Source organism: Pan troglodytes, chromosome 12, assembly GCF_028858775.2.
Source record: "Pan troglodytes isolate AG18354 chromosome 12, NHGRI_mPanTro3-v2.0_pri, whole genome shotgun sequence".
Classification (NCBI taxonomy): domain Eukaryota; kingdom Metazoa; phylum Chordata; class Mammalia; order Primates; family Hominidae; genus Pan; species Pan troglodytes.
The window spans coordinates 80,660,365-80,673,808 of record NC_072410.2 but is presented as its reverse complement, the minus strand read 5'-3'; the positions used below and the strand labels follow the sequence as shown (position 1 = coordinate 80,673,808).

At 56.9% G+C, this 13,444-nt stretch overlaps 1 protein-coding gene across 1 annotated transcript; it reads left to right on the top strand.

The window, feature by feature from the left end:
* The first annotated feature begins 2,276 nt into the window (after positions 1-2,276).
* On the top strand, positions 2,277-12,775 carry PKDCC (protein kinase domain containing, cytoplasmic). Its single transcript, XM_001137152.7, has 7 exons — positions 2,277-3,095; positions 7,492-7,614; positions 8,288-8,559; positions 9,193-9,272; positions 9,538-9,645; positions 11,479-11,652; positions 11,861-12,775. The coding sequence occupies exons 1-7, from the start codon at positions 2,457-2,459 to the stop codon at positions 11,944-11,946; spliced, it is 1,482 nt and encodes a 493-aa protein (XP_001137152.5). The 5' UTR covers positions 2,277-2,456; the 3' UTR covers positions 11,947-12,775.
* The last annotated feature ends 669 nt before the right edge of the window (positions 12,776-13,444 follow it).

Below are 13,444 nucleotides of genomic sequence, written 5' to 3'. Positions count from 1 at the left end.
TGTGTAACGAACTTAACAATGTTCATGTTATATTCACCTACTCTGAGCTGTAGACTCACAACGCCAAGTTTTACCCTCAGAAGTTTCTCCAAGACACAAGGGCAGAGCAAGCCCCAAAGAAAGTTCTTCAGGGAATATTCCCCCACAACAGCTCCCTCACGGATTGAGACGTTTGGCTGGGTAGATGTCTATGGGGAAATTGCTAGAAGGAGGACAGAGCCTATCTTGGGATGGCAACTGTTCCTCCCAAAATCCTCATTCCTCCCCAGAAGAGAAGACATGGAACTGATAAGGAACTAGCAGCCATATTGGGTGACACAGGCAGACAGGCTTTTCCTGATTCAGCTGTGGGCCGGGGGGCCTCCTAATCCACCCAGCTCCCCGTTTTCCCCAGGGGTCTGAATTGGACCAAGGCTGAGTGTGAGGGGAATGTTTGCTGTTTGCTGCTGTTCCCTGTTGACTTTAGCCAGTAGCTCTGTTTACAAACCCAGGTTGGTTTTCCCAGCACAGTTAATTAGACCAAAGACATCTGGTGCAAGGCTGGGGAGAGGGCATCTGCTCAGAGCCTTCCCCCGACACCCTGCAGACTGCAGCCACGGCCCAGAGTGGGGCAGAACAGCTCTGTCGGTACAGACCTGACTCCACCAGACCCAGTGTTCTCGGAGGAATCATGGCTTCCTTCACCCTGCCTTTCCATGCTTGCCAAGTCGGACTGGGGCCCAACTCCCCAAGCCATAGAGAACAAGGAGTCCGGGCTGGAAGGCCCACCTCAGTGGGATCATAGGCTGGAGATCAGGGACTCAGCTCTCTCCTCGGTCCTTCCATGTCCAAAGGAACAGGGCAGAAATTCCTGTCCCTTTCTCATTACAGACACTGCATTCTGTAGGAGCGCCAGACCTCTTCAGGGAAAATCTCCCCTCCCTGGATACCCCCCCACCCACCCCCACCCCCAGAAAAAAGGCTGTGGACCCTTCTCCTCCCTGACCCCTCCCCAGCCAATCTCTGACACTGTGAGGAGGACAGAGATTAACCTGGCCCAGAGGGAGGCAGGAAGCTGCCCAGGAAGGTGAGAGGATCTAGGTGGGCAGTTTCAGAGCGGCGGGGAAGAGGAGAGCTGCGAGGGGGAGGGGCAGCGGCTTATCTCTCCCAGGAGGGGGGAGCTCACTCCAAACAGCTAATGCACTGGCGTGTGAAAGCCCCTCAATTAGCACTAATGATGCAATCAGGGAGGGAGGAGGAGGGACCGAAGTTCTGGTGGCGTCAGCACCAACTTACACACAAGGTACACATTCCCTTCATCGGACACAATGGCCCCTTCAGACACGCCGAGGCACACACTCCACAGACAGCCGTCCGTGGGCACAAACGCACTCTTTGCCCAAGCTACTAGCATGCACATGGTTTCTTATACGCGGCTGACCCCGTCAGACCCCAGGCATCTTGAGGGGTAGGGAGCGACCCCCAGCTGCATTTGGGGCTTTAGAGGCAAGGAAAATCAGAAACACTTTGGTAAAAGGAGTTGAACAGGGCATCCTCGGCGAGCTCACGAGCATTCCTCTATGCCTAGAGCTCCTGTCCCACGCGCGCTCGCAGGTGCTGGCCCGGCTGTGCCCGCTTCCCCCTCACCATCGCCCCAATCCGGAATCCGGGGCTGAGCGAGGAGCCGCCACCCCCGGCCCCACCCGCGAGAGACGGGGTCCACGCGCCTTCCCTGCGCCCAAACCGCCCCGAGGCCCCCAGTCCCAGGAGGGAGCGCTGAGATCACTCGGATCTCCGCACCCCGGACTTAGCTGCTCGTCCCCTCCGGAGCCCGCTACCCGCCGGCCTCGCCCCTTTATCTTTCCCCCACTCCGCCCGGCCGGCTCCGTTATCCACCTCCCAATCCCGTTATCCGGCCGCCCCGGCCCCGTTATCCGCCCTCGCGTTGGGCGCGGAGCCCCCGCGCGCCTCCTGGCCGCCGCCGCCCCCTCCCCCGCTCCCAGACGGAGCTCGGGGGACCGCGGGCTGGGCGGGACCGCGGGCTGGGCAGGACCGGAGCCGCCTCCGCGCCGCTTCCCAGGCCCGGACGGCCGCGGGAGGAGGTCCCGCTGTCAGTCAGCGGGGAAGGCCGGGCCGGGCGGCCGGAGGGGGCGGCGCCGAGGACGGGCTCGGGCCGGGAGCTGGGAGGTGGAGGCGGAGGCGGAGGAGGAGGCGGAGGGGCGGGGGAGGGGGCGGGGGCGGGGGCGGGGGCGGGGGGCGGCTCTGGGCCTTATAAGCGGCGGGGGCAGGGCGGCAGGGAGGCAAGTGTCAGGCCGATGTGTCGCCCGCGAGGGGCCGGGGTCGGGGCCGCCGGGGCCATGCGCGCGGGCTGGGCAGGGGGCCGGCGGGGCGCAGAGCGGAGCCGCCTCGGAGCCTGAGCCGCCCGGGGCCGGGGCCGGGGAGCCGCGCGGGGCCGGCCGGCCGGGGGGAGGGGAGCGATGCGGCGCCGGCGGGCGGCAGTGGCCGCGGGTTTCTGCGCCTCCTTCCTGCTGGGCTCCGTCCTCAACGTGCTCTTCGCTCCGGGCTCGGAGCCTCCGAGGCCAGGCCAGTCCCCTGAGCCTTCGCCGGCCCCGGGTCCGGGCCGTCGCGGGGGCCGCGGGGAGCTGGCCCGGCAGATCCGGGCGCGCTACGAGGAGGTGCAGCGCTATTCCCGCGGGGGCCCCGGGCCCGGGGCGGGTCGGCCGGAGCGGCGGCGCCTGATGGACCTGGCTCCGGGCGGGCCCGGCCTGCCGCGCCCCCGGCCCCCTTGGGCCCGGCCCCTGCCCGACGGCGCCCCAGGCTGGCCCCCGGCTCCCGGCCCAGGCTCCCCCGGCCCGGGCCCGCGCCTGGGCTGCGCCGCGCTTCGCAACGTGTCCGGCGCGCAGTACATGGGCTCAGGCTACACCAAGGCCGTGTACCGGGTCCGCCTGCCCGGCGGCGCCGCGGTGGCGCTCAAGGCGGTGGACTTTAGCGGCCACGATCTGGGCAGCTGCGTGCGCGAGTTCGGGGTACGGAGGGGCTGCTATCGGCTGGCGGCCCACAAGCTGCTTAAGGAGATGGTGCTGCTGGAGCGGCTGCGGCACCCCAACGTGCTGCAGGTACGAGGGTGGGGACGCGGGGGTAACGGTGTTGGCTGGGAGTGCCCAAGACCTTGTCAACCTGGCTGGAAGAGAACCCCTTGATCTGGAGTGCCAGTGACTGCACCCAGGCTAAGCTAGACGCAGAAACCGGACCATGGCCCTTCCCACTGCACCACCCTGCTTCTCACTCCTGGGTGGGCGTCACTTTACCGAAGAACTCCTGGGTTTCTCGGCTTCCACACATCTCTTAAAGACAGGCCAGGACAGAGGCTCCCAGAACTCAGGGGGTGGGGCAGTCCATTAGGATTTAGGAGTCTACTCCGGGCTGGAGTTAGGAGGTTGAACACCAGGGATATTACCCCAAGCCAAAATGACCCTAAGCCAAGACACTTGAGTCAGAATTCCAACTGTGTGATAAAGTCCCCCTTCTTGATGGAACTTCTCTCAACTTCCAGTGATTTGTCTGGTTTTGAAAATGAGACGGGACAGCAATGGGGCTGGGAAGAGCTGGAAAGAGACCATGTGTCAGGCTTGATTCCTATAGAGTCTCCCCACCCACCCACCTCCAGCGCCACCCAGAAGACACTGGAAGGGGGCTGGGGAGCAGGCTAGAAAATGGGAACACAGTCCTTCCCAGAAGTGAACCAAGGGTTCCCCAGGCCTTAAAGTGGGTCCTTGAGCCCCTGCAGAAGCCTCAAGGTCTCAGCTCAGTGGACAGACTGGCGGCCTGAGGATCTAAATGTCACACTGTCTGAGTGTATATAGATAGCCAAGAGGCTGGAAGGTTGAGAAGGCCAAATGCTCAGGTTCCTACTCAACGGGACTCTGCCTCGCCTGTTCGCTGGAGACACAGGCGAGAGCTGAAACCCCCACCTTGTCCCCTCCAAGCTAGACTTTGAGTGGGCCTCTCACAGTCCCAGCACCGCCCTAACACTCCACGTCCTCTCTCTCAGGTCTCCCTCCATCCTAAGATTAGACAGACTATTCCCTTTGCACATGTCTGAGCAAACAGAGGGGAATCCCTGACCGCTGTTGGCCAGGTGAACATGGGTGTGTGCAGCCTCCCCAACGGATGAAATCTTGCACACACCTTCCACCTACCAGCCCACTCAAACTAACCTTTCTGCACCCAGCAGAAATGACTGGAAACCCAGGAGTCCCTCTCTCCTTTCCTTAGGAGTGAGATGGCACCCCAGCCCTGGAGGGAGATGGGTGGGCGTCGTAGAGCAGGAGAGACTGGCCCAAAAGCTGTTTATACTCCTGTTGGCTCCCAGTCTCCCCCTCCCCCATCGTATTCCCCAACCCTGGTCAGACACTTGTGACCGGGCCCTGGGCCCCAAACTGGTCTCAGGAGCTCGGGCAGAACCAACACTTGGGTGTAGTGAAGCCTGGCTGCACAGCTCACACCGTGTCTGCAGCTTCAGGGAGTGAGCCCCTGGTTACGTGGCCATTCTAACTGGGAGGATCTTGTACTCTTTCCTTCCCAGGGACTTTTGGGAACTTTTTGGAAACTCTAGGGTGTCAGCCAGATCCTGAGGGAGTGGAGAGGTCTTGAGTGACTTAGCAGGACATAAAGTCTTAGTTACTTGACTCAAGACCCCTCTCCCTTCAGACGGGTTTGATGTTTGACGTGCTTTCCTATCTTTTAAGAAACTTGTCCCTCACTCTTCCCGCCAGCTCAAACTTCCTGACAAGCATTCAGCTAACGCCCCACATTTATATCACGTGACGGTCCTCCTCTGAAATGTCAGGCCCCCAACCCAATTCTGAAGGCACCAAAGAAAAAATTACAACAGAATAGTTTTCACCCTTCCCTCACCAAACCAAGACCAGGGTTGTCTGGGGTTAGCTGTGTGACTCTTTATTGTAGAGTCCCAGACGAGAGTTAGTGGCCCCAGGGCACAAGGGTTGCTAAGGGAGAGAGGGTCACAGGTCCTTTCTACCCAGGAAAAGTGAAAAGTGGGGGGCCCTTTAGTGTGAGTTTAGGGACTGCTTTGATGGTGGCTCTCCCCCATTCATCTTCTGACCATCAGGCCAGTGTCGCTCTGGCCTCCTAAACACGGCCATCTTTGCTGGCAGGGAAGCCTACAGTGGGGTCTTCCTGCCCAGGAGGCTTCAGGGCAGGTGTACAGGGAACTAGAAATAATGCTGCTTTAATACCTCTGAGTTATTTAAAATTTCAAAACCATTTGACTGTTTGCTGAACTGGGGAGGAGTTAGAGAACATTTCTAGAGTTCCTAGTGGTGCAGGCTCACCACCCTCCCTCTCTGAGCAGCCCAGAATTGGTGCTGTGGATTCTAATAGAAAATGCCCAGGCTAGCAGGCCCCATTCTGCACCTCCCAGGGCTTTCTCTGGTCATGGGGATTGCCTGGGCGAGATCTTTCTATCCATTTTCTTTGACCCCTCCCCATCCCGCCCCTGACACACGCATACACACTCCCTCACGTGACTTGACTCCTCTATAGCCCAGGGCCAAAGGGCACAAGGGTCTCCCCTCCCCTCAACCTCTCCCCACCTCCCCCTCCCCCAGTCATCCTGGGGCCCCCAGGCCTTGGATGGGCCCCCAGGCCTGCCTGGGCCCAGATTCTGGCCCTGCTAGAGTATATTTCTTCTCCCAACCAAACAAAAGATGTGACTGAAATGCTCAGCCTCACGCTTCCTGGGGGGGGGGTTAATGGTGTCTTTTTATTTTTTCCTGAGGGGTGTTGATTAATACCTCGTTAACAGCGCATTTAACGACCTCCGGGTGTTTAATAACCTTCAGAAGTTTCCCACAAAGGCTCAGACTCTGGGCAAGAAAATGAGAACCAGGCCCCAGGGCTGTTCCCCTTACCTTCCCCCCACCCCACCAGGGTCTGGGGCCTCCCTGGACTGATGGGGAGGGGGTGGAGAGAGAAGAGGGTGCCTGGAGCTGCCCTGGCCCCCCAAGTCACAGCCCAAGAGTGAGGCCTTCCCCCATGCCAGCAGGATGACGGGGAGCTGAGGGGGCACTCCTAGGGCGGGAAGAGGACATGTGAGGACCTGGAGTGGCTCTGGGGAGGGTGAATGATGGTATGAGGGTGACAGTGCACAGGGATATCCACCCCTCCACCGCATAGCTCTCCTCTCCCTGAGTCGGGCCTGGACAACTCAGCCTTCGTGTTTCTACTCCACAGGGTGCTGGTTGTTTTGAGCACCATACGAGCCCCTAGCTGCTGTGGAGTATGTTGGAAGAGCCAGGGGGAAGCCTGTGGGTGCTGTTAAGGTGGTAGTGACACTCAGGCTTTGCTTCCCAGAAGTCCCTGGGCAGTGCGGAGCTTCTCCCCAGATGACATAGAGTGGGCAGTTCCCTGTGACCGTAACCCCAAAAGAACTGATCTTCCAGGAGTAATCATCACTCACTACCAACCCCACTGATACACATCACTCATATGCAAAACACACCTGGGGATGTGCCCTCAGGTACCTTGTTCTTATCAACACTTGTTACCAGTCTAAGGGAACTTGCTTTTCCTCTCTCAAGACCCACGCAGAGAAAACTGAAGCTGCCAGAAGGTAGAAATGATGAGGGACAGATACAGATTCGAGGAGGGGAGGAAGGATAATGTCCAACCGTATGCTCGCTTGTGTATTACCAAACAGCATTCTTAGAAAAAACAGATTGTGGCCGGGCGCAGTGGCTCACGCCTGTAATCCCAACACTTTGGGAGGCCAAGGTAGGCAGATCACTTGAGGTCAGCAGTTTGAGACCAGCCTGGCCAACATGGTGAAACCCTGTTTCTACTAAAAAGACAAAAATTAGCTGGGCATAGTGGCAAGCGCCTGTAATCCCAGCTACTCGGGAGGCTGAGGCAGGAGAATCGCCCGCACCCAGGAAGCAGAGTGAGCTGAGATCATGCCACTGCACTCCAGCCTGGGCAACAGAGCGAGGCTGTCTCAAAAAAAATAAAGAAAGAAAGAAAAATAAATAAAAATAGGTTGTGGAATCCGAGTGGCACAAATTCACATCTTAACTCCTACACTGATCAGCTGTGCGACCTTATGCAAGCAACTTAACCTCTCTGAGTCAGCCTCCTCACCTGAAGTTGGAGATAATAATAGCACCTACTGTGCCCATTAGGGTTATTACAATAATTGAGTTATGCACATAGAGCAATTTAGCATGGTACCTGGCACGTGGTTAATTCACAGTGGCCAGACCTGCCTATTTACCTGAGTCGGAAGGGGTGAGGGGCTGACATGGTCAGTAGGAAGTCTGACTGCAGGGAAGAGAGGGCATGCTTCCCAGGCAACGCTGCCATTCTCTTCTGGCCTGAGCTGAAGCAAAGGCCTGGGGATAGTGGGAGGAGAGAGAGGGGGAACCTGACAGTCCAGCCCTTCCCTGTCCCCACCCCCACCCTGTGACCTAATGACCTGCCCTCGGCTTTCCCCAGCTCTATGGCTACTGCTACCAGGACAGCGAGGACATCCCAGACACCCTGACCACCATCACGGAGCTGGGCGCCCCTGTAGAAATGATCCAGCTGCTGCAAACTTCCTGGGAGGATCGATTCCGAGTGAGCTCAGAGGAGGGCTCGGGCCCTGGGCTCCTTGCAAGGATGGTTCTGCCTTAGAAGGCCAGCCCTCCAAAGCAGCTCCCACTCCTCCTCCACCCAGGGAGAGGGAGGGAGGAAGGCGCACAGGCTGACTCAGCCACCGGCCAAAGGGTTCAAAAAAGAAGCAAGACTTAAAGGATCCCGACATGCTGTGCTCTTGCCCTCCTCACCCCTCCTTGTGCGCGTGTACACACCAGCTTGTGGGGGCTGGCACCTTAAAGAGGGGAGCACTCACACACTCACACTCAGCCTGACTGCAGGAGGGCCAGTGTCCTAGAACTAGGAAAGACCTTAATACCATCTTGACCCTCCCGATATTTCCATACACTGAACTAAAACTACATTCAGGATGCAACTTCAGGGAAGAGATGCATTATCCCCAGACCCTCGCTGCTGCAGTTTCCCACCCACTCCATATCATTTCCAGAGTCAGGCCAGCCGAGAGTTAATAGAAAATCACTGGCCTCCTCTCTAAGGCTGCTGACCTTGGCCTTTGTGGAGCCCTGGGGCCTATAGAAGAGAAGTGCCAACCCCCACAAGCAAAGTTCAGATTCCAAGAGGAGGGTGCCCTCGAGTCCCACAGACCCCCAACCCAGGAGAAAAGCAGTGAGCAGGCTTTTCTTGTGCCCCTCAGATCTGCCTGAGCCTGGGCCGCCTCCTCCACCACCTGGCCCACTCCCCACTGGGCTCCGTCACTCTGCTGGACTTCCGCCCTCGGCAGTTTGTGCTGGTGGATGGGGAGCTCAAAGTGACGGACCTGGATGACGCACGTGTGGAGGAGACGCCGTGTGCAGGCAGCACCGACTGCATACTCGAGTTTCCGGCTAGGAACTTCACCCTGCCCTGCTCAGCCCAGGGCTGGTGCGAGGGCATGAACGAGAAGCGGAACCTCTATAATGCCTACAGGTGACCTCCACCCCCGACTCGGGAACTCCATCGAAGGAGAATGGGCCAGGAGGGCATGGCAGGAAGAGAGCCAACGTGGAGGCCAGCTGGGCAGGGAGACTCAGCCTTGACCAGAGCAAGGGAAGGCTTCTACCCTGTCCAGAAGGGAATATTCAGGCTTCTGATGGAGAGGCTAAAAATAGACAGCTCCAAGGAGAATCCGGGTTAGGGGGTGGCAGCTGGAGGCTTCTTAAAATAGTGTTGGACTCAGAGCCTAGGGCTGGTGGAACTGGCACTTTTCCCTTCCCACCCAGGCCCTTGTGCTCTGGGAAATTCCTCACTGGGCCCCAGCCATGGGGCTGCTCCGACACCGGGGGTCAGTCAGGGGATAATGTGGGGCTGGGAGGTGGGCAAGTCCTGGGAAGGGTTGGGAAGCAGGCCCCTGGTTTCGGTTAGTATGAAGTTAGGTGTGGTGTTAGCATGTGCCCAGAACCCTCCCCCGAGGCTGAGTAGACTTCACTGCGTTCTGCCTGGTTGCTAGGCCTGAGGGATCCGGCTCCCTGGCCAGGTTAGCGTTCTGCCCCAGGTTGGAATAGAGGAAGGATGTGTCTCCAAAGGCTGGATTCCTGAGCCACTGGTTTCCCTCTGCCACAGGTTTTTCTTCACATACCTCCTGCCTCACAGTGCCCCGCCTTCACTGCGTCCTCTGCTGGACAGCATCGTCAACGCCACAGGTGAGCTCTCCAGGGCCCATCTGCTTCCAGGCACCTACCCCACCCCCACCCACCAGCAAAAGTGGGGAGAAAAATAACCCAGGGCAGCAGGGGTTCTAGAAACCATCACTTCCTAAGGTGGCATTCTGCCGCAACCTCCCCGCTCCCCCGCCCTCTGTTCACTGGGGCACAGGCTCTGGAGGCAGAGGTGGGAGCAGCTGGCTGCTGACTTCAGGGAGGAGTGGGAGCCCCAGGCGTCCTGTCTTAGCCACACTGCACTCTGCAGGAGAGCTCACCTGGGGGGTGGACGAGACCCTGGCCCAGCTGGAGAAGGTGCTGCACCTGTACCGGAGCGGGCAGTATCTGCAGAACTCCACGGCAAGCAGCAGTACCGGTGAGTGGCCCCAACCTGATCCACAGGGAAGCAAGAAACAGGTGGGAGGGTGAATGACCCCGCCCAATTAGGCTAAGTGGCTCACCCTTTCTCTGGGGACCCTTGTCTCCAAAGGCCACTGTAGGGGCTCACATAGAATCATGGAGGGGCTGACATGGACTAATTTGAGGTTCCATCTCTAGCTGAGCTAGAGCAACTATAATTCTGCCTTCAACCTGGGGTTGGGCACTGATACCCCTACTCTGGATGGCTCCAAACCCTATCATGTACTGGCTATATGACTTTGAGCAAGTTACCCCTTGAACCTCACTTTCCTCATCTGTGAATTGGGTTCACTATTACCCACCTCACCAAATTCTTATGGGAATTAAATGTCAGGTGAAATGTGTGAAAGCAATTAGTGCAGTTCCTATGACACAGCTGGAACGCAGTATATGTTTGCTTCCCTTTCCTTCCTCTAACCTCCTGGGGCTAGAAGGGCACTGCATGTTAGGGAAGGCACACACTGAAACCAGCCAAGAAGCCCCAGGGCAGGGGGAGAATTCTGGCCACTGGTTTCAGGCTGTGGTCCTTCTGCTGAAGCCCTGGGGTTTAGCTGGGGTTGGCAGGGGTTGAGGGGTGAGCAGGTTTCATATTCAAGGAGTTCTGGCTAGTCTTAGGGGTGGGGGAGCCCTGTTAGCCCTGTAAATAAAGTTTAACGAGGTGAACAATGGCTGGCTCTGTCCCTGAGGATGCCGTTTATGGGGCTGTAAATCACAGTCAGCCCTGGACTTTGGTCTAGTCCCTGGTAGAAGGAGGCAGGAGGGTGGGGTGGCCAGATGCCCAGGGCTTCTGCATTATCAGTCCAGAGCTGGGGCTCTCCAGGCAGTGGGAAAGACAGGAGCAAACAAGAGGCCAGCAGCTGAGGAGCTCACTGATTGTGAGTTTTTAGAGCTTCTGAGGCTCTCTCTGTAGAATGAGATCTCAGATTTTCCCTCCAGCCCCCTCCCCACTCTAGCCATGGATTTTTTGCATTTTAGTCCATTTGCATGCCTCTTAACTTCAAAAACCCCGACTCCCTTCCATCCCAGGCCCTTCTGAGGAACTTGCCTAACTTCTCTCCCCAAGGCCAGGAGAAAATGTGAATGAGGGTTGCTCTGAACCCTTGCAGGCCACACTGAATGCTGGTTAGAAGTACAGATTCTCAGTTCTACCCCAGACCTACAGAGTCAGAATCTTCATTTGGTTGGGCATGGTGGCTTACACCTGTAATCCCAGCACTTCGGGAGGCTGAGATGGGAGGATCCCTTGAGCCCAGGATTTCAAGGCTGTAGTGAGCTATGATTGTGTCACTGCACTCTAGTCTAGGCAACAGAGTGAGACCCCATCAAAAAAAAAAAAAGAAAAAAAAGAAAAGAAAAGAAAAAGAATCTGCATTTTAACAAGAGTCCTTGGTAATTCACATGCACATTGAAGTTTGAGAAGCCTGGCTCTAACTGTCTAAAATGTCCTGGCCTCAGCAATTAGCCTAGACAGCTGGGACTCCATGTGTCCCTGTATATGTCTGTACCCCTTTCATGTGCCTGCTATCTTGTACTGCCTGACCAAGCTATGTGCCCTTAGATTTGGGAAATATGTATCTCCTGAAAATCAAGTCTGTGCTTTGTCTTTATTGAGCAGTCAGCCCTGTTTCAACAGTGGTAACTGCCTTCATCTGCGTGCTAGAGGGCTGGGCTGGACTTCAGCTTTCACCTAGGAAATGAGTCTTGCTGCCCTTTCCAGAAAGTGACACATCCTTGGGCACTCAAACCTGGGCATACAGAATTCTCATTTTACTCCATCCCCAACCCACAGAGTACCAGTGTATCCCAGACAGCACCATCCCCCAGGAAGACTACCGCTGCTGGCCATCCTACCACCACGGGAGCTGCCTCCTTTCAGTGTTCAACCTGGCTGAGGCCGTGGATGTCTGTGAGAGCCATGCCCAGTGTCGGGCCTTTGTGGTCACCAACCAGACCACCTGGACAGGTGAGCCAGTGGGAGAAGCCCTTCCAAGGGAGATGGCAGGACCCCTCTGGAGGTTGATAGATAGTGATCCCCCATCGGAAGTCAGAGGGGGTGCTGAGGTGATGAGAGAGAGGTATACGTGTCTTCAAGGCAATCAAATTAGGGAGAATGGTCCTGCCTCCAGAAAGAGAAACATCCAGCCCTGTTACCTCTCACCTCTGCCCCCCAGGTCGGCAGCTGGTCTTTTTCAAGACTGGATGGAGCCAAGTGGTCCCTGATCCCAACAAGACCACATATGTGAAGGCCTCTGGCTGACCTATCTGAAGGCTCGGCTGACCAGCTGACTATCCTCAGCAGCTGGGCTTGCCTGTGGAGGGAGTGACTTGCATTGGCAGCACTGCATGTCACCTGGGAACCCCTGCAGACAAAGCTAACATCCCAGACAGACAGATGTGACCAGGACAAACGTGCAATAATGCCAAATGTTAAAATGTGAGTTTACCAGCCTAGCTATGGGACTGCTGGCTCCTAGTCCAGGAATCATGGGGGTATGACTGCCTCTCCAACCCTCTGGGCTGTAAGCAAGCTCAGGCTAGTCTCCCCACTGGGGGCTGTGCCCCTCCCTGGGACGGTTCCGTGGGCAGCCCCATCACTGTGTTCAATAGTGTGAGAATGTAGCTAAAGCCCCTGCTGCTGCTGCTGCACATGCCACAGCAGGCGGGGGGGGCTGCGTGGGGACAATCCATCGTGGAGTGTTCTCTCAGCTTAGGTCTGGACAGGAGACTTGGCGGGGGATGCTCCAGGATGTGGGTGATTCTGTACCTGGGGAGGCTATCTCTGACCTCCCGACAGGGGACACTCCCAGGCCAGCCCAGGGGTCAGGGGCAGAGGTGCACACCTCAGCATGAGCCAAGACTGGGGTCAGGGAGCAGGTGTGGTTTGAGCCAGGACCTGGGGCGGGGGTGGGGCCGGGGCCTTTCTGCCTCATTTGCTTTCAATGAAAGCCGCAAAGCAGCCAAAACCAGGCTTTCCCCCTTCCTCGAGTTTGAATATCCAGAATCTTTTGTACTTCTTGTTGGTTAAATTGTTTATTTTTGTAAAAAATAAAATAAAATTAGTTAATAAAATGATGTTTCACAGCAAACTCTTCCCTAATGACCGTTTCTTAGGTTGTGACTTCTTGATCCTCAGTTATATCCTTGGTATATGTTTGTGGGGATGCGTGTGTCACAGGGGAAGATGAGTGAAATCTCAGCAGCAAACCCTGAAGTCATCACAAAGTGTTTTCAGGCCCTGCTCCCACCCATGGTGCCCACCTCCTGCTGGGTCTTCCACATCGTGTCCCCTAAAAAGACATGGGGACTCCCTTTTCCCCCAAGGAAGTTCTCATTTTTACAGACCAGCTTCTTATGTATGAAGCCCTAACCCAGTGGAATAATGTCCTCATGGTGAGATGTCAGCCTTGAAGGGGTCACCAGGAGCACCCGAACAACCTGCAGGTGGGTCAGCTTTACCTCTGCCCAGGGTTGGACCTGGCCTGGGCCCACCACAAGGTCATGGGCACTAAGCTTTTCTGAGTCTTTCCCTGAACATGAAATATATGAACATTCAGAAGAAAGGAGGGTCTGTGGAAAGACCAGCTTCCACTTTGTCAATTTTAGGAGGGAAGGTCTAGCTGGGCTGTATCGAAGCCCAGAGCAAAAACAAGAACCTGCGGGTTCAGGATCACACGGAGGCCAGAGAGCTCCACCATGAATGCAGGGCTTCTGACTTGAAACCCATATCTTCTCTCCTATACACCATTCTACTTCTA

What these genes read in the sequence shown, in the direction of transcription:
- PKDCC (XM_001137152.7), top strand. Translation starts at nt 2,457, where the DNA reads ATGCGGCGCCGGCGGGCGGCAGTGGCCGCGGGTTTCTGCGCCTCCTTC. An exon ending in GGCACCCCAACGTGCTGCAG is followed by an intron (nt 3,096 to 7,491) that starts GTACGAGGGTGG and finishes GGCTTTCCCCAG; the next exon opens with CTCTATGGCTACTGCTACCA. An exon ending in CAGCATCGTCAACGCCACAG is followed by an intron (nt 9,273 to 9,537) that starts GTGAGCTCTCCA and finishes TGCACTCTGCAG; the next exon opens with GAGAGCTCACCTGGGGGGTG.